Raw genomic sequence first — 18,186 nt, 5'->3', positions numbered from 1 at the left:
TCCTGGCCAAGCCACTTGGACACAGGATCCCGCCGGTCGGCACGGGTTTTGTGGGCACAGTGAGCCCTTCCCAGCTCTGCTTCGAGGCTGGGTTGTTGTGCTGCATATCGAGGGGGCCGCGGTGCGAATTGCTGGGGGCGAAGGGGGTCACTGGCAATGCTTGGGGTACTTGGGCACGGAGCCAACTGCCCCCAGCCGGCGCCGCCGCCATATTGGGCGGCCTTCAGAACGCCCCGCCCCCTGAACGCCCCGCCCCAGGTTGCGTCACAGGCAGCGCCTACATTTCCCATGAGGCCACGCTCCGGCCGCGGGGCGCAAGTGCGGGCGGCTCCCAGCAGGGGGCGGTAACGGTGTGGAGGGGGCGGGGCCGTTGCCGTGGTGACGCGGGCTCGAGGCCCCGCGGCGGCGGCGGCGATTGGCCGCGGGAGCGCGCGGGGTGCGGTGGCGTCAGGGCGTGCGCGGTGACGCGCGGGGCCGGGGGTGACGGGGAGGGAGGGGGGCGGCTGCACGAGCGGGGCCGCGCGCGAGGTGAGTGTGAGGGACCGGGGTATGAGGGGTTGTGAGGGGCCATGAGGGGATCTGAGGGGGTATGAGGGGCTGAGGTGGTGACAGAGTTGGGGCTGGGGGTGTGAGGGGCTAAGGGGGTGACAAGGCTTGGGCAGGGGGTGTGAGGGGATGAGGGGTTGTGAGGGGCTGAGGTGGTGACAGGGCTGGGGCAGGGGGTGTGAGGGACAGGGTTCGGTGCAAAGGGGACATGGGTGTGGACAGTGCGGCGTGAGGGGCATCAGTGAGTTTAGGCTGTAGCTCCTGGGAAATCAGGCGGGACTGAGGACGGGACGTGGCCCACACGGGAGGAGGGTTAGGGGGACTTTGCCTGCCTGCTGTGCCAGGATGGGATGGTGGAGGGTGCCAGGGACTGCAAGAGTTTGGGGCTGGAAGGAGGAGAAGCAAGGATGGACCTTGAGCAGAGCATCTGGTGAGGGGCTGCTCCAGGAGAAGGATCTGAGAGTGCTTTCTTTATCCGTCCTTTCTGCTCGTTCCACTCCCCCCCTGCCCTGGGATCCCAGATGAAGGACATGCGTGTGAGAAGGAGTCAGATGTGCTGTAGGGTCTGGGCAATGCCCGTCATGGTGCTGCAGAGGGGTCTGAGCAGTGGCTGCCCCATGAATCAGAGTCCCAGGGCTGGTTGCAGTGTTGCTCTCTAAAACTGACCTGTGGGGTTGAGGCAGCCCATGTCCTGTTTCTTGTTTCTGCTCTGCTCTCCTTTCCTCCTGCCCTCTCCATGCAAGTCCCTCGTTGCCTTCAGCAGAGTATCCTCTTCTGTACAAACATGCTGCAGGCTGAGGTGGGAGTTTTCCTGATGACTTGCCATGTGTCAGCCAGGGACAGCAGAGGAAGCATCCAGGTGGGATGTGCTGGCAGGTTCCCTCCATGCCCTGCTGAGCTGGTGCAAGTGTTGCCTTGTGTGCAGTGTGATGGGCATGCCCTGGCATTTAGCAGTGAATGGGACAAGGTGAGCCAGGCATTTAGTTTTAATTCTCAGATCTCTGGCAGCAGCAGAGCACTCTGGTCTGCAATGAGAGAGAGCTCAGGGTGTGATTGGCACTCCCTTCATGTGATTCAGCCCTCCTTGACAGTGTCAAGGCTAATGCTGTGTTACTGAATGGGGATGAGCTTTATTGCTGATGGAGGAGAAAGCCACCTCCTGATGTGCCAGTGGGGCTGGAATGGCTTTAGTGTTGTTCTTTGTCAGAGAGATTAAAGAGAAACTTTGTGAGGATTGTTTAGGAAAAACTGTCTTCCATACTGGAGGAGAAGGGATGAGGAACCCACTCTGCTGTGAAAGTGAAGCTCCTGAGGGCAATTTTGTGGCCCCACTGAGGCAGAGGCTGGTGCTGGATCCACACTTGGCAGAACTCTGTGCTGTCCTCAGCCCCCACCTCTAAACAAGAGCAATCACTGCCTTCAAGAGGATGTGGCTTTGACATCACTGATTGGGAAATCCTGATGTGATTGATGTCCAGTGCAAGGGGCTCGGGACGGATTTTTGTATCTCACACTTGTGCCCTCCTCTGGATGTGCCTTGATCCTGTAGGGAACACCCTCCGCACTCAGGCCACCCTCACCCTTTGAGGCAGTGGGTTCGTGTTCTTTTTCCATCTCTCCTGGGCAGCTGCAGCTTCCATGTCAGTCCTGGAGGGATGTGCTGCACTGGGGGCTCACTCTCAGCACAGCACTCGCAGGTTGCTGCCCAGCTGCCTGCCCTGGTAGCAGCTGGTGATGCTGGTTTGTTTCTGATTTGTTTCTGATTTGTTGCTGCTTTGTTGCTGGTTTGTTTCTGGTCCTCATCTGCCTTACAGGTTGTCCCATGTCGAGGGCAGCAATACAAAATGGGGCTTTTCATTGTAGTGGGAGGAGCAGCTAAGCCTGGGTAATGTCAAGGAGGGTATGTGGGTGCAAATAGCATCATGTTCACATCTTTGTTTAATGTTTTAGTCCAGTTAGTCTGCATAACTGTCTAAAAATAGGACATATTTCCTCTAAGTCCTCTAGTTCAAAGCCTCATAAGCCATTTTTTTTTCCAGCATTAGTCTCTTCCTTCTCTTTTGAGTCTGAAATTCATACAAGGCAAAGTTATCAGGAAAACCAAGAAGAGTGAATGAACTCTGTTGAATCCTTAAGTTTCAGCCACCCAAGAGGAAGTTCATTAAAGTTGCAGGAACTTTCTGGCAGCCTCTTGAAGGTGGATTAAGCAAGCTGGGTAAACAAGCAGCCTTGTGGCCACCACAGCCCTTTTCCTAGCATCAACTTTGTGCATTGTCATAAGAGCTCAGGGTCATCAGGCTCTGGCTGCAGGTGACTTGAGGCAGAGGTGACATCCATGGTGAGGGGATGGGGCTGTCCCTGCTGGGACACCCCAGGGTTTGCTGTCCCTCCTGGTCTGGGACAGATGCTGCCTGTGGCAGGGCTCCCTGCAGTCACCCTGGCCCAGGGTTCCAGCGTGCAAAAGAGGCAGTGTGTGTTTAAATTTCAGAGCTGCTGCTGGAGCCAGCCCAGCGCTCCCAGCAGCATAAATATCTGTCCTTCAGCACAGCCGTGGCAACTCGCTGTGTGTCCTCCTGCAGGTTGCTCCAGTGCTGGTGTCCGTGCTGACATGGTGACCCAGCGGTGGCTGTCGGCGCCAGGCGGACAGGGACAGCTGCTCTGCAGAGGTAACCCTTCCCTTTGCATGCAGGCCTCCCACCCAGGCACTTAGCACTGTTTCTGAAAACTTGGGGTAGGGAAGAGCAGCTTGCTTTGTCCATGATCTTAAACTTTTTAAAATTTAATTTTAAGTTTAAACTCTGTGCCTTATTTTTGTTCCGTTTCTGAATGTGATCTTATGGATTACTTTAGGAATTCACTGTGAAGACCGTGGTCTAATCCTGTTCTCCTCAGCTGGCTCTTGCTGTCAAAGCATGGTGACATAACATTTCATTATTTCACTGATGTTTATGATGGAAATTGGCTGTTGTAGATGAGGGAGGGCAGATGAGATCCGGGGCTGCACGTGGGTCACCGATCACCCAACAGTCCCACACACAACCCAGTGCTGGTGCTGTCGGTGTGGGACACAGCTGGGCAGGCCGTGGCAGAGGCAGGACAGGGGTTTGGAGGAGGTGGTCAGCAGGGCATGGGCGGGCACTGTCCTGCCTGCAGAGCTCTGAGGGATTCCTGGAATCAGCGGTGCTGTGGCTGTCTGCTGTGGCTGTGGGTGTGTGTTTGCCTCAACACAGCTCTGAGGTGTTGAGCTGTTGTGGGTTCTGTGTCAGATTGGTGCAATGGTTACGCCATCTCTGTTCTGGTATTCAAGACAGACTTCCAAGGATCTTCACAGTGTGTGGAGAGGATTTTCTAATGAGCCCCGTGAGGCTTTGCTGATCAGAAGAGCATTGTTGTGCAGAATTGCTTTCTGGCGTTGATGGGCTCTGTCTTTCTTGCGTGAAGCCTTTTGAAAAATATGTATTTTTGTACAGTACATCTTGTTGCCCTTTGGGGAATATTTCATCTGTGGCTATTGAATTATGGACTGGAAATCTGCAAATGTTCTTGGAGACAGAAGGATTGGCACAACAAGAGACTCTTGGGCTCCTCTGAACAACAGAACCTGACATACAAATGATGTTTTAATTGGGTGAGATGATGTTACAGGGCTTATGCCTGAAAGGTTATTTGCTGTCAGAGCCCAGCCTGGCTTGCCCTGACAATGACATTTTAGATGTCAGGTGTTTTGTGGTTTGTACTGACTCTTTTGCTTAGGGCAGGAACAATCTGATAACCACAGATTCGTCGGGCTGCATTTCTGCTTCTCATCAGGTGCTGCAGAGTAATCTCTGCTTTTTCCAGAAGTCTCTCTGTTCAGGGATGCATTGCTGCAGTAATTTTGGAGACTCTGGGAAAGTCTGGACAAGCAGAAATTATTTCCATAGTGAGGACAAGTAAGATTTTTCTGTGGAACTAGTTTTATTTTTTTGTTAATTATTCTGAAGTGTGCTTGCCTTGGCAGAATGCCTGGGAAATTGCTTTCCCAAAGCAGGGTTTAGAGTGGAATGATTGATGCCAGTATGAATCCTTTTGGTCAAGGAGATTGTGAAGTGCATCTTCCCCAAAATATGTTTTGTGATGACGTTCACTGGAGCCCTGCTTGACTGCAGGAAGGGTTCAGAGCAGAACTCAAGATGTATCTTAGTTTCATTATGACTTCTTGAAATGCTTTAATATTCACTGTTTCAGTCATAGTGTCTGGAAAATGTCTGTGTTCTCCAAGGCTTAGCCAAGAGCTCGTGAACATCTGGGATCGTTTTGGCCAGGTCTGTTTGGCTTTGCAAAGGGCTCTGAATTTCTTGTGTATGTTGGGGTGCTTTCCTGGGGAGCTCACAGACAGGCTCTGCTCAAAGTTTTGAGTTTTGGGGAGTCTGTGGTTTGCAGGGGAATCCTGACCATGGAGGAGGAAGTGGCAGGATGAAAGCACAACACAAGTGTTTGTTCTGGTGCTGGGTGAATCCAGAACCCACCTCTGGGGCTGGGGCATGGGCACAGCCTGGTAACCCCCCTGGTATCCAAGCTGGTGCCATCAGGCTGCATTTCCTGACTTGTCTTGGTCTGGGAACTGGAACTTGAAATAGCAAAAACCAGAACATGCATGTTCAACCCTTAACAGATATGTGGGTTGGAGACAGGGAATGGTTTTGGTGATTTGAAAGGGCAGATGAGCAGATAGGGAAGCATTTCTTTGATGGGCTGTTAAGACAGACTTTACTGCGAAACACATGCCTATCTCATTAGGACAGGCTTTGTCAGGCCTTTCCTGGCAGGGCTTGTGTGACATGGCTTCAAAATAAGCAATGCTTTGTGCACTCATCTTTTTGATGGGAACCTAAACTCAAATCCCTGTCCTGCCTGACTTGTTACAAGTGTTTTTCAGTGGAACTCTTGATTTCATCATATTGCCATCTGGGATATTTCTGAAAATGTCCAAATCAGCTTTTCACCTTCAAGTTGTTTATATGGGTTCTGCTAGAGATGTTGGCTCTTGAAAGCTGTTAACCCCACGAGGGCCGATGGTCAGAGACCCACATCTCTGAAAATACCATGTCCATGGGGTAGAACTTGTGTTGTGGAACTTAGGGACATGGGGATCTCTGGAAAAGGGCTCTTGCTGAGCATGAACTTGAGGAGCCTGCTGAGCTGCCAGCAGCTGGCTGTGTCAGGAAGCAGTAGCTGTTGCTGGCTGTGAGCTCTGTGGCTCACCCTGTACCCCCAAGACTGTGCCAAAGGCACGAGGATGTTATGAAAGGTGCGAATGCTTTGCTCAAGCATTTTGTTTTCTGGGGGCTGAGGCAGAAATCCAAATGGTCAGAGCACTCTGTGAGTCTTGGCAGGATCACACTGACACGGTGGCTGCTCCTTTCCCTGCTGAAAAGGCTGGGGAATCTCTGTTGTCCAGGCAGCTATTGCTCTGTGAATGTGGCCAAAAATAGCAAGGAAACAGCATTCCCATCTCATTCCCTGAGAGGGTGTTGTACTAGTTTGTGTGGAAAAGCGATTCTGGTGTTCTCTGGAGGTTTTCTTGGGGGGATGTGTGCAGTCAGCCTGGGACCCCTCTGTTTTGCTGCCCTGTGGCTGCAGGGGAGCTGCAGCAGACACAGCAATGTGCTCCATCCCTCTCGCTGCGCATGTTCCCGGCCCTGCTGAATCATCCAGCTTGTGCCTGGGCACAATTGCTCTCTGTCAGCTGTGTCCTGGGAGCAGAGCAGGGGGCTGGTGCCCAGGGTATTTTGCTAAAGTCTACAAAACCAAGTAGCACTTCTCTGGGAGTCCAAATGTAAACATAACAAAACTTACAGGCTGATGGATTTATTTTTTTCCTGGTTAATCCATGGGGTCTCAAATCTGTTGCTGCAAAGAGGAGGAGGCTTGCTGTTGGTTTTGTGGGCATTTTTGTGGATCTGGGAGCACTGGAAACAGCACTAAAGCCAAGGGGCCTGCTGGATGTTTGGCTCCAGACAGAAGGCTGCATGCATGTGTGTGATCCTGAGTGACTCATCGGCCCACTGCTGCTTTTCTGCCCCCATTGCTTTTCTGGGGAGCTGATTGCCCCTTCCAAAGCATGGATGGCACTTGCTGGTGTCCCAGTGACCCTGAGACTTTGGGGAAATCTAAGCTGGGTGCTGGTGTGTGCAGCACTGCCAAGCTTGGCCTCACTGCCCGCCAGCAGTGCTCCCGTTCACAGCCACAGCTTGTTCCACTCGCCGCTTTCCTGGAGTTCCATTTCAGCGCTGCTCTGGGTCTGCAGCACCCTGTGCCCACTGTTTGCCTTGGGAAGTGGTGTTGCTGTTACTGTGAGCTCCTCCCTCAGCAGCCCTGTTCTATAATTACTGATGTTCCTGAAACCAGATCCTTCCACGTGTCCTGCTCAGGTTCGGGAGGACAAGGGGTCCCTAAGCAAACTGACTGCCTTGGAGTGCAGCCAGGAGGACTTCAGCAGTTTGGGAACACGTCATCCTACAGTGGTTCATTGAGTTCTGAGCCTCCAACCTCCTCACCTTTGGGATGCTAAAGGGAAGGGGAATATATCCCACACAGCCAGGTTTGCAGTGTGATCCCAAAGCATTGCCACAGTTTCACAGCCACCTCTGCTGTGCCCTGGGCTGTGGGGAGATGATCCTCTCTCCTTGCCAGACTTAATGATCTTCTCAAATAGCAGCACTTCTGTGCCATTTCAAGCTCTGAGAAGTCCCAGTGGTGTCACCTTTCCAGTACCTGCTTGTTTCCTGGCTGCTGTCCTTGTTCCAGTGGGTCAGACCCACGTGCCCCTCCTGGCCACAGATACTTTGGGCTGTCCTGACTTGACCACTAAACACAAATACCAGTCAGCAGTTGGCAGAATGAGATGTGCCAGTTTACTTCCTGAAAGTCATCCTGGAATGCCTTGTACAGGAATGTACAAGGAGAAGATGGTCACAAGCAGTGCAGGGAGCTGATCTGGGGCTGGGCAGGCCAGACTTGCGAGTGTGACTGCAAACAGGTGTCAAAATCTGTAATGCAGGAATAAACAATGACACTTGGTGCTCATCTATTGCTCTGCACTTCCAAAACACGCTGTCTCCATGAACTAATGCAGCCAGGGAATGATCAGGAAGGAAGCACTGTTTTAAATCCTGGGTTTGTTTCTTTGTGGTGGGTTTTGGTTTTCGTTGGGTTTTTTTTCGTATAATTAAAGAAATTGAAGTAGGGACCTGACCAGATTTGCTGAAGGTCATGGAGCAGCACCTCAATTAAGAGCTAAGAACTGGGCAGCTCTTCCCTGCCTGCCCTGCTGCTGCCCATCAGCCTCAGAGCCTGTAGGGCAGGGAGTCCCTCTGCTGGGAAGCTGCTGAGGGATGATTCCTCTGTCTTCCCATCTCTGCCATCTCAAGATTTTGGAGCACGTCCCATGCATGCTTGCTGCTGGAGCCAGGGATGGCTGCAGCTCCTGGAGAAGAGCAGCCTGGCAGACCCTGCTTTGTGCATGGCTGAGAGTTCAGTGCCCAAAGTCTGCTCTTTTTTCTGTGCCTGCAATACCTCTCAGAGTCTGAACAAAGCCAGCAGCAAGTTCCTTTTGGAGCAAAATGTCATGACCTGGTTTTGGGGACAGCATCAATCATGGTACAAAAAGAGAAGAATCCAGCAAGTTTCGTAACCTTTTTAATGAGCTGGGGTTATTTCCCCCCTCAGTGCCCAGGAAGTGGGTGAGTTCAAACATGCAATAGATGTGTGATTCATTTGGGCAAGCCAGGCTGCTGCAGGCAGCTGAGGGAATCTCCTGCAGCCTGTGTCACAAGTCCTGGAGTAATTAGCAGCAGCTAATGGTCATGGCAGCTCTGGCAGCCCCCCTGTGCTCAGTGAGCCCAGCTCACTCCTGGGGAAGCACAGGGGGGCCACACTGAGCAGCCTTGGAGAGAGAATCACAGGACTGGGTCTGGGGCATGGTGCAGCATCTAAGCAGATGCTTCAAGGAGAAAAATCTGTCCCAGAATGTCCATCCTGGTCAGTGCTGTGTGGGAGGGCTCTTCCTTGCTAGCTGTAGTAGTTTATTTTTGTGTGTTGCCTGCCTTGAGGCCAAGACTTTGAGTAAGGAAGGAAACACTCAGCTACTAAGTGCTGCTGAGATCTCATTGGCTAATGTGGGGGTATGCTGATCTTCCAGGAGCAAACATAAACATGTTTTCAGCGTTCCTCTCGCCTGTTTTGTACTCTCAGTTACCTTTCCTGTATTGCAGCATCTGCTTAGCTCTTATTTGGCTTTTATTAGTAGTAGCTGACGTGTAGGAGGAGGAACAGAAACTTGTACTTGATCAGCAGATCTTGGAAGCAGTGACACCACCTGAGGAAGTCACCAAAAGGTGGTCAACCAGCAGCAATCACATCTCCTTTGTGGATTCAGGTCAGTTTTTGACTGTGGATTCAAAATGTGCTGCACATCACAGTGCTGATTTCTCAGCTCACCCCTTCTGTTTCTTTTGGCTGTGAATTTGGTGAACTTTCTTGTCCAGAGGAATGAACACAAGCGAGGAGCACTCCCTTGAGTAATTGGTTTCCTTCTACCATTCTTTATGACCTCTTTTACAGTACAGTTGTATTGACCAACTGCTTTGAGCAGATCAGCTCTGTGACTTGACTCTTGGGAGGTTTGGACCTTTCTTTGGTGCTTTGCATGGAAACTGAGCTTGGCTCCAGGGTCTGTGTGCTAATCAGCAGGATTGGCTGCCAGGGGAGCTGCCAGGCCACAGGGGCACAAGCTGTTGGTTGATGATCTGGAGGCTTGGATCTTGCTCAGCTCTGGAGAAGCTCTGCCTTCTTGCAGGGAAACCACACTGAGGATTTGTCTCCTTTTAACTTCTACTCCTGGTTTTTTCCTCTCCTGGTTGTGCCACGTCTCTCTCCCTGTTCCCACTGATGGTTTAGCTTGGCATAGATGCCAGCTTCTAGGAAAGACAAACCTGTTGCCCAGGCTGTTTGCAGCCAGCAGGCATCAGCCCAAGCCCAGAGCCAGCAAACAAACCCTCCCTGCAGAGGAAGCTGCTGGCTCAGCCAGGGTTACCAAAGCTCCTTGGAACAGGCATTGAGGCAAGGGCACAGCAAGTCATGAGATGCTTGCACAGACATCTGGGGCAAAGCAGAGAGCTCTGTCTGCAGTGGGTTTAAAGCAAGGGGCTTGTGCTGGATGACAGGGAAAGGGAAATCTAATGAGCTGCTCATTAAGCTGCTGCAGGATGGATTTTCCACTGTAGACAAGCTTCTCCTGCCACAAGCTTACCCTACTAACTGCTCTTCCAGGCAAAAGTGTTTCCCTGATGTTGGTGTGATCATTTATATATAACCCTGAAAACAGTGCAGTTCATTCCCCTCCATCTCCAGTGAATAAGTTTTCCTGCCTGTCTGCCATGTCCCACTGCGTGGGATGTGTGAGCAGAGGCCAAGGATAACACAGCCCTTCAATGGTCCCTCAGTGCTGCTCTGGAGGCACGGGGAGGGAGCAGCCCCTGCCTGCCCTGCTGCCAGGAGCACAGTGTGCTCACGGTGCCACTCGTGTGCCTCACCTGGAAACAAAGCCACCTGTCCTGCAGTCTGAGTTCCAGTGTGGAGGGAAAAATAAAGCGCCCTCAGCCACAGGAGATCAAAGTTCTGGTACAGCACGAGCTCCAGGGGTGACTTGTGTTCTGGCTTTGTGACGTGTTTGTGCTCAGCCTCCCACCTGCAGGTTTTGCTCTCTCCCTGAGCTGCTTCCTTGCTCTTTCAGGGAGCTCTGACCTTGATGTCTTTCCAGCAATCCAAGGAGCTGGCTGCAGCTCAAGTTGGAAGTGCCAGGTGTGAGGGTCTGCTGTGGGAGGGCAAACAAATCCAGGGAGTTCTGAGTCACTGCTGCCCTTGGCCAGCAAGCCCTGAGGTGGGCTTGGGCACGGGGCACAGACCATCCCAGAGCTTGGGGCTGCCCTTATACAAGGCCCCTGCAATATCCTGCATTAGTTTAGTTTTTGTCTGCAAATCGAGGCTCTCTTGGTTGAACCTGGATTTCAGTGGCTTTCCTGATGGGTATTTCTCCACTTAAAAATAACTCTCTTCAGGAAGTGGATGGAACTTTACATAAGATGTGCTTGAGATGTTAATTATTCAAGGAGGAGTCAGTTTAGGAAGTCAGATCCGGCACAGTTGGGAGGGAGGTGGGAACTGCTCTGCCATAGCCACGGTACCGGCGCTGCACCGTTTGGGTGGCTGGAGGTTTTGTGGGCTCTTTGGGATGGAGTAAGGCAAACAAGGAGAGGAAGTGTGTGGGGGAGGATGGGGCCGTTCCTCCCACAGGAAACCCGGGATTAAGACACTGCTTGGATTGTGAGGCTGTTGGGATTGCACTGCTGGAGCCCGTGGCTGAGCACGGCCCGGCAGCTGCGCAGAGCAGCAGCAACACGTTCAGCCCTGCTCTTGGCAGAGGAGCCAAGTGAAAACAAACACAAAGGCTGCAACTGGCAGCACTGACGGGAAGGAGTGTGAGTGCAGGGCTGACAGGAAGCAATCAGTCTTGCAGATGGCTTGCATGGGCCAGGGACTTCTAGCCACTGCCTGCTGCTGCACTGAGCCCTCTCCCCCAGTATCTTCCACCCACGGGCACAGTGTGCCCTGATCAGCTGCAGATCCCAACCCAGGCTCTGCCATGGCTGTTACAGAGGGTGAAGCCAGCCCTGTTTTGATCCTTCTGGAGGTGTTGGTTCTGTCAGACCCTGGCCCTGGCTGCTACCATCACATCCCAGGTCACTGGTGGCTCTGGGGAACATTGTCTGGGACAGCATTTCTGCTATGGCACTTGTAAGCTGGGGACTTCCAGTCCCTGGGTGGCATCTGGGCTGGTTTGTGGTCTGCTGGGCTTTAAAAACAATTCTGTGAGCTTTTGCTTCCTTGAGTCCTACACATTGTTTATTCCACAGTGCAGAGGGATCTTTAAATGGGCTCTGCTCTGCATGTCTCACTGGCCAAGGAGCCGGCTCAGAGCAGGAGTGGTGGGTTGGTGACACTGCCCTGCTGCTGAGCTGCTCCTGCAGCACTCAGTGGCCTCTCTCCATGTCCTGCAGGCTAGCAGGAACAGCCTGGTGGGGTCCATCTTGGATAGACGCGGATGATGCCAGAGCTATGACAGGGATTGCAGTCTTGGCACTGAGGGGTGATCAATTATGGAACAACTACAGGAGGAAGTACCTGAGGTCAAGGAAGAGGAAGAGGAAGAGGCAGTGATGGTGGCAAGTGGAGCCTCAGACCCAACTGGAGGACCAGACAGCTCGCTGCCTTCGAGCAGCTACACAGGTGAGTGGAGCCACAGGAGCTCATCCTGTGGAGCATCCAGGTGCCCACAGCCCCCAGGCAGCATGCCCAGCTGCAAGGGCAGATCTGTCCCTGAATGGAGTTCAGCTGAACTGAACATTTCACATTTTATTTGTGAAATAATGCTCCAAGTTATGGAGAGGCTTACTTCTTCCTCTGAGGTCACTGCATGTCCATTGGCAATGGGTTTTGGAATGGAAATTAAGAGGACAGGCAGGGAACATTGTGCTTCAGAGCTAGGGGCCTCCCAGGGTGCTTGGGAATGCTTCCTTGAACACTTTTTGGGGTCCTCAGAGCAAAGTGATTGTAAGGCTCCTCCAGAGCCCTTGATGTTCCAGCTGGGATATCCTGTGCCAGCAGCTGGCCAACAGGGGATTATAAAATCTGCTGGTTGGGGTTTCATTGCCAGGACATGAGTCTCAGAGGGAAGAAAGGAGCATTGATGTGGAGTCTGAGCTGCTGGGGCATTCTTGGCTCTGTTCGTGGCATTTGCCTGCAGCCAGTGCCAGATTCCAGATGTGATACCAGGGGCAGGCAGGACAGGGCTGGAAATCAGCCCCACGGCTGGAGGAGCTGGCCACACCAGGAGCTGTGACATGGAAGGACGTGTCCCTGTGTGTGTTTGCAGACCTGTCACAGAGCTCCTCTCCCTCGCTGTCGGACCAGCTGCAGATGGGCTGCGAGGAGGCGGCGCTGGGAGCGCTGAACGTGGAGTGCAGGGTCTGTGGGGACAAAGCCTCGGGCTTCCACTACGGCGTGCACGCCTGTGAGGGCTGCAAGGTGAGTCCCAGGGACAGCTGGGTCCAGCTGCACCAAGCAGGGGTTAGGTCCCAGCAACTGGGCTGCCTCCTCACACAAGATTTGCAGCAAAACGGGGATTCGGGATTGATTGTAAAAAACAGCCTGTCTAGAATGGGGCAAGTATAGGCAGGCAGCAAATGCTGCCCTGGGAAGAGGGCTGAGACCTGTATGGCCCAAACCTTGCCTTGTCATGCTTTGTTGTGTAAGACAAATCCATCTGTCCCCATAGGGACCCTGAGTTTACTTTTAGAAATAGTTTGTGTGCTGCAGATCAGCAGTGAGCTGTGTATTTATCTCCCTGGGATCACTGGCTGCAGCTTGGATGTTCCTCTGGAATTCTTTCCCCTGCAGCAGATCCAGCAGGGTTGCGTTAGCAGCCCAGACCCTGCCAGACATTCCTGCAGGCTGGGGTTGGCCATGGCTGGTTCCTCCATCCCTCTCTGTGGGCTGCTGGCACAGTCACAGCACCAGGCATGGGGTGCCCCCACAGCTCTTCCTCTGCAGCTGGGATAGACCCCCAGAGAGACCCAGGGCTCCCCCTCCTGAACTTCCCTGTAGCTCCTGGGGATAACAAACCAGCCTGGCCCCAGACTCCATGTCCCCCTGCTCCCTCCCTGCCTCCAGGGTTTCTTCCGCCGGACGATCCGCATGAAGCTGGAGTACGAGAAGTGTGAGAGGAGCTGCAAGATTCAGAAGAAGAACAGAAACAAGTGCCAGTACTGCCGCTTTCAGAAATGCCTCTCACTGGGCATGTCACACAATGGTGAGTGTCACTGCTGCCAGCTGGGTGACACAGGGCCAGCTGCCCTGCTGTGAAGGATGCCCATGGCCTGCTGTGCTTTAGCCCGTGGCTCTTCTCGCTAGGGTATCACTCAAACCCAGTGCTTCAAGCATTTGACTCCTCTTCCCCTTTTTCTGTATGAGAAGGGGCTGTTCATTCCCCCCATGCAGTGTAGCTGCTGGCACGTGGCTGTCCCTTATGGACAGGCACCAAGGGAACTGGACACACAAATTGATTTTCTGTGCTGAGACTTTTACACTTCAGGTGTAAGAATCTCAGACCCAGACAGGCAGAGGTGTATATGTGGGAAGCAGGGTTTGAGCAAGAGCCAGAGGAATGGGATGGGAGACTGGTGTGAGGAAGCAGCAGTGGCTGTTTCATGCAGGTGTTAGTGCTGGAGGACTGCAGCCTGGAGAAGCATTGTGTTGTGTAGCTGCAGGTGTTCTCCAGCAGACCTGTCTGTCTGCAGTGGCAGAACAAGCTGCTGCCCCTCTGGATGCATCTCCTGGGGTGCCCCTGCTGTCCTGACCCCCAGTTTTGCCCCCAGCAATCCGCTTTGGGCGCATGCCAGAGGCAGAGAAGAGGAAGCTGGTGGCAGGGCTGACAGCGAGTGAGATCGGCTGCCAGAACCCACAGGTGGCTGACCTGAAAGCTTTCTCCAAGCACATCTACAACGCCTACCTGAAGAATTTCAACATGACCAAAAAGAAGGCAAGAGGTATCCTGACCGGCAAGGCCAGCAGCACCCCAGTAAGTTCCCTCCCAGGGCAGGTGGGGTTGGCCATGGCCAGCACGGGGGACTGTTCTCTGGGAGATGCTGCACATCTCCCTGCTGCCCTAGCTGTTCCACATGCAGCCAGGTGGGCTCTGCATGTCCTGCCCCTTGCTGGGAAAAACCCCATTGCTCTGCACACTCGTGCTGTGGTGGGTGGGTGCAGATTACCTGGGCACTCTCAGCCCCAGAGGCAGGGCACAGCACAGGGACAGACAGACAGACATGACAGTCCCGAGCAGAGCTGGCACCTCGAGTCCCCGCAGCAGACTCCTAACTTGCTTCTTGTCCAAGCAGCCTTTTGTGATCCATGACATGGACACGTTGTGGCAGGCAGAGAAGGGGCTGGTGTGGAAGCAGCTGGTGAACGGCATCCCGCCCTACAAGGAGATCGGGGTGCACGTGTTCTACCGCTGCCAGTGCACCACGGTGGAGACCGTGCGGGAGCTCACCGAGTTCGCCAAGAGCATCCCCAGCTTCGTCGGCCTCTACCTCAACGACCAAGTGACTCTGCTCAAGTACGGGGTGCACGAGGCCATCTTTGCCATGCTGGCCTCCATCATGAACAAGGACGGGCTGCTGGTGGCCAACGGGAACGGCTTTGTGACCCGCGAGTTCCTGCGCAGCCTGCGCAAGCCCTTCAACGAGATCATGGAACCCAAATTTGAGTTTGCTGTGAAGTTCAACGCGCTGGAGCTGGACGACAGTGACCTGTCCCTGTTTGTGGCTGCCATCATCCTGTGTGGAGGTGAGCGGGTGCCCTCGGAGTTCTCCCTGCTTAGAGGTGGTTCAGAGGGGGCTAGGGGAGCGGAGCTGCAGCTGGGCTTGAGGCCAGCCAGGGATGTCTCCGGGCCATGAGAGAAGAACTGAACACTTCCAAAAAGCTTCTCTGTGGAGGTGATGCCTGGCAAGCTTGGACCAACAGCAAGGAATGCAGAAATGGCATCTCCTTCTCATGGGCTGCTGTGGGATACGTTGTCCAAGGGCACACTTCTCCCTTTTCTGGCTGACAAGGTTGAGTCATGGTGGGTGGGTTACAGTCCCTGGCTCCCTTTCCCCAGCAGCAGAGTGTACTTTGGAGGGGCTGCACCATGACCCTGCAGCTCCCGTGCTTCCTCTCCACAGACCGCCCTGGCCTGATGAACGTGAAGCAGGTGGAGGAGATCCAAGACAACATCCTGCGAGCGCTGGAGTTCCACCTGCAGTCCAACCACCCCGATGCCCAGTACCTCTTCCCCAAGCTGCTGCAGAAGATGGCTGACCTGCGACAGCTGGTGACAGAGCACGCCCAGCTGGTGCAGAAGATCAAGAAGACAGAGACAGAGACATCTCTGCACCCACTTCTGCAGGAGATCTACAAGGACATGTACTAAGGACCTGTTATTTATGAGAATGAAGCCATGGATTCCCATCAGGACTCTTTGTACAGGAACAAAGAAAACCCTTCCCAGTGTCTTCCATTTCTCCTACTGGAAACTCTTTTCTATGTGACCCTGACGTACGGTACATAGGGCAAGATGCCGTCAGGATTTGCAGGTGCCTCCTGCTCGGCCAGGGCTTCCATTAACACACACTAACAAATCTGCAAAGCTGCTGTTCCCCTTCCTGTGGCCCAGCTCTGGCTGCCCAGTTTACATGGCTCAGGCAGGGAGGTCACTGTGGGTGGGGAGCCCTGGTCCTTAGGAGGGCCAGGGGGGTGCAGGGGCCAGCAGGGCTGACAGCAGCACTTAGAGGTGTCTGTATTCTCGTTTGTTTGCACTCCAAGGACGTGGTCCTGAGCCATGAAGTCTGAAAGGATGTTTCTCTCTTTCCCAAAGAAAAGCTCTGGAGTATTTGAACACAGGTAGGGCTGTCCCAGAGGAGACCTCAGCTGCAGCCCCCCTGTGCTCTGCAGTGTGTTCCTGTCTCCCAGTGGGGCTGTGGGAACTCTGCCTTCCTGGGTGCTGGGTGGGAGCCTTTGCTCCTGGCACCCTCGTTCCGTAGGGAACATCTCCCTTGGCACCTCAGTAGGAGAGAGGCTGGGATGGGGAAGTAGGAGTGAAAGGATTTGACTCCTTAAAATTCACCTTCAGAGCAGAGGCACAGAATCCATGGCTTCCACAGGCTGCTCTGCACAGACCTGAGTTACAAAAAAGGTGTGTGGAGGGTCAGAGGCCTTGAGCTGGTCAGGGTTTGGTGTCCTGCCTCAGTTTCCCCTCTGTGATAGAGACCTGGACTGTCACATGCTGCCTGCTCAGAGCAGGAGCACGAGGATCTGTTAGTGCATTGGTTGCAGAGAACTTTGCAGCTGTAAATGCCAAGGATTTATAACCAGGGAGGGGGTGGTTGGGATGCTCACAATGAGCTGGAGCTTCAGTGAGCGTGGCTGTGGCAGGGAAGCTGCCAGTCCCCCTCTGCCCCCGTTCCCAAGAGTGGCAACAGCTCCAGGCTTGGAGGTCTGCCTGATCCCAGCACCACTCTGGGACTTTACCTCACAACTCCTCCCAGCTGTAGTGAAACACCACGGTGCTGCCTGGGCCAGGCCAGGCCCCTGCTGTGGGGTTGTGTCCCTTGGGCTTGGGGCAGGGGGAGGATGGACCTGGCAAGGGCTCAGTTTCCCTTCCAGGATAATGAAAGTGGCACTTCCCTGTCTGCAGCTCCTGGCCCCCTGTGTCCTGAGCAGCCTTATTCAAATGCTGATATTCCCTAGGAGGGGTTGTGGGAGCAAATTATTCGGTTTTATTTTACTTTCCTCCTCTTCAGGGTAGCAGATTTCCCTGGTGCAATAATTCCTTTTAAAACCCAAAGGGGAAGAGCACTGGGCTTTCCCTCCCCATCACAGGGCTGGCCGGTCCCAAACCTCCCCCTGCTGCCACACTCCTCAGTTCGCCGTGCCTCAGTTTCCCTGCCCGCCCTCCCCTCCCTACCTCGCAGGGGTGTTGGGAATCACCGTTTGTGAAGCACTTTGAAGCCCTCTGGGGGAAGGCACTGGGGACGTGCATGTGCTGGTTGGAGCCCGGGGATTTGTCCCTCCCAAAATCCCGGTGCTGTCCCCACCCCGCAATGCAGGACTCGTGCCCATCGCCTGGGAAACTTTTTGCTCTTCCTTCCTCGACAGTATAACAACCCTCAAACTGAAATGTATATTTTTGCTAGAAGTACAAACCTCCAAGTGTTTTTAATAATATAAATAGTGTCCACAAACTGACTTGACTTTAAATAAATCTGAACTAAATATTTAAGAACCTTTTAGCATCCAGCCTGTCTTTTTGGGCTTTCTCTCAGCACCTGGGTGCAGCTGTCCGTGGGAGAATTTCCAGCAGAGGTGATGGGATTTGCTGTGATTTCCAGGGATTTGCTGTGATTCCTGGAGCTCTGTAATTCCCAGATCTCATACCTGCTGCGGTTTTCTTGCCTGCAAACCTAAAGCAGCAGAAAGAGCCACTCGTGAGCAGGATCCCAGCCTCAGCTGGAGGTTTGTGCCCCAAATGCTGGGGGTGGAAATGAGCTGAAAACACCGCGAGGAGGGGAACAATGAGCTCCGGGGTGTCCTTGGATATGATAAAACACCTGAGAATTTGCCTGGAGGAGCTGGAGACCCCCCAGACTCCCCTGTGCCCCGCTTGAGTGCTCTGGGGGAAGCTGTTCCACTGCTCCCCCCCTCTCCCATGCAGCTGGGGGCACTTGGGGCCGCGGTGCTGCTGGGCAGGGGTCCCAGGGGCCCTGGTCGGGGACCCTCCCTGTGTGGTTACCCCAACAGGCAGCATTACCTTATCCAGCCCTTCCCAGTGTGATGGGGAGAGAGCTGAGAAAGAAGTGAAATCCACAGGCTGAGTTAAAGACAGGACTGAAAAGGAAGGGGAATTGTAATGCTAAAAGGATTAGAATACACGGAATTTCGTGCTGCAGGCTAGAGTGGTGCCCCCCTGCAGGCTCCTCGCTGCAGAGTCCTTGAATGAGT

At 53.7% G+C, this 18,186-nt stretch overlaps 1 protein-coding gene across 3 annotated transcripts; it reads left to right on the top strand.

Annotated features, from left to right (window-relative positions):
- Window positions 1-476: 476 nt before the first annotated feature.
- On the top strand, window positions 477-17,439 carry PPARD (peroxisome proliferator activated receptor delta). 3 transcript variants are annotated; one of them, XM_064732924.1, is made up of 8 exons: window positions 477-528; window positions 3,126-3,212; window positions 11,760-11,874; window positions 12,521-12,672; window positions 13,318-13,456; window positions 14,022-14,224; window positions 14,544-14,994; window positions 15,372-17,439. In XM_064732924.1, exons 3-8 carry the CDS (start codon window positions 11,805-11,807, stop codon window positions 15,617-15,619), a joined length of 1,263 nt encoding a protein of 420 aa, XP_064588994.1. In that variant the 5' UTR covers window positions 477-528; window positions 3,126-3,212; window positions 11,760-11,804; the 3' UTR covers window positions 15,620-17,439. The 3 variants fall into 3 exon arrangements, with proteins under 3 accessions (XP_064588994.1, XP_064588992.1, XP_064588993.1); XM_064732922.1 differs by having other exon boundaries at window positions 11,646-11,874; window positions 15,372-17,438; XM_064732923.1 differs by lacking the exon at window positions 3,126-3,212 and having other exon boundaries at window positions 478-528; window positions 11,646-11,874; window positions 15,372-17,438.
- The last annotated feature ends 747 nt before the right edge of the window (window positions 17,440-18,186 follow it).

Source organism: Zonotrichia leucophrys, chromosome 26 (assembly GCF_028769735.1).
Source record: "Zonotrichia leucophrys gambelii isolate GWCS_2022_RI chromosome 26, RI_Zleu_2.0, whole genome shotgun sequence".
NCBI classification, from domain to species: domain Eukaryota; kingdom Metazoa; phylum Chordata; class Aves; order Passeriformes; family Passerellidae; genus Zonotrichia; species Zonotrichia leucophrys.
This window is presented reverse-complemented; position numbering and strand designations above follow the sequence as displayed.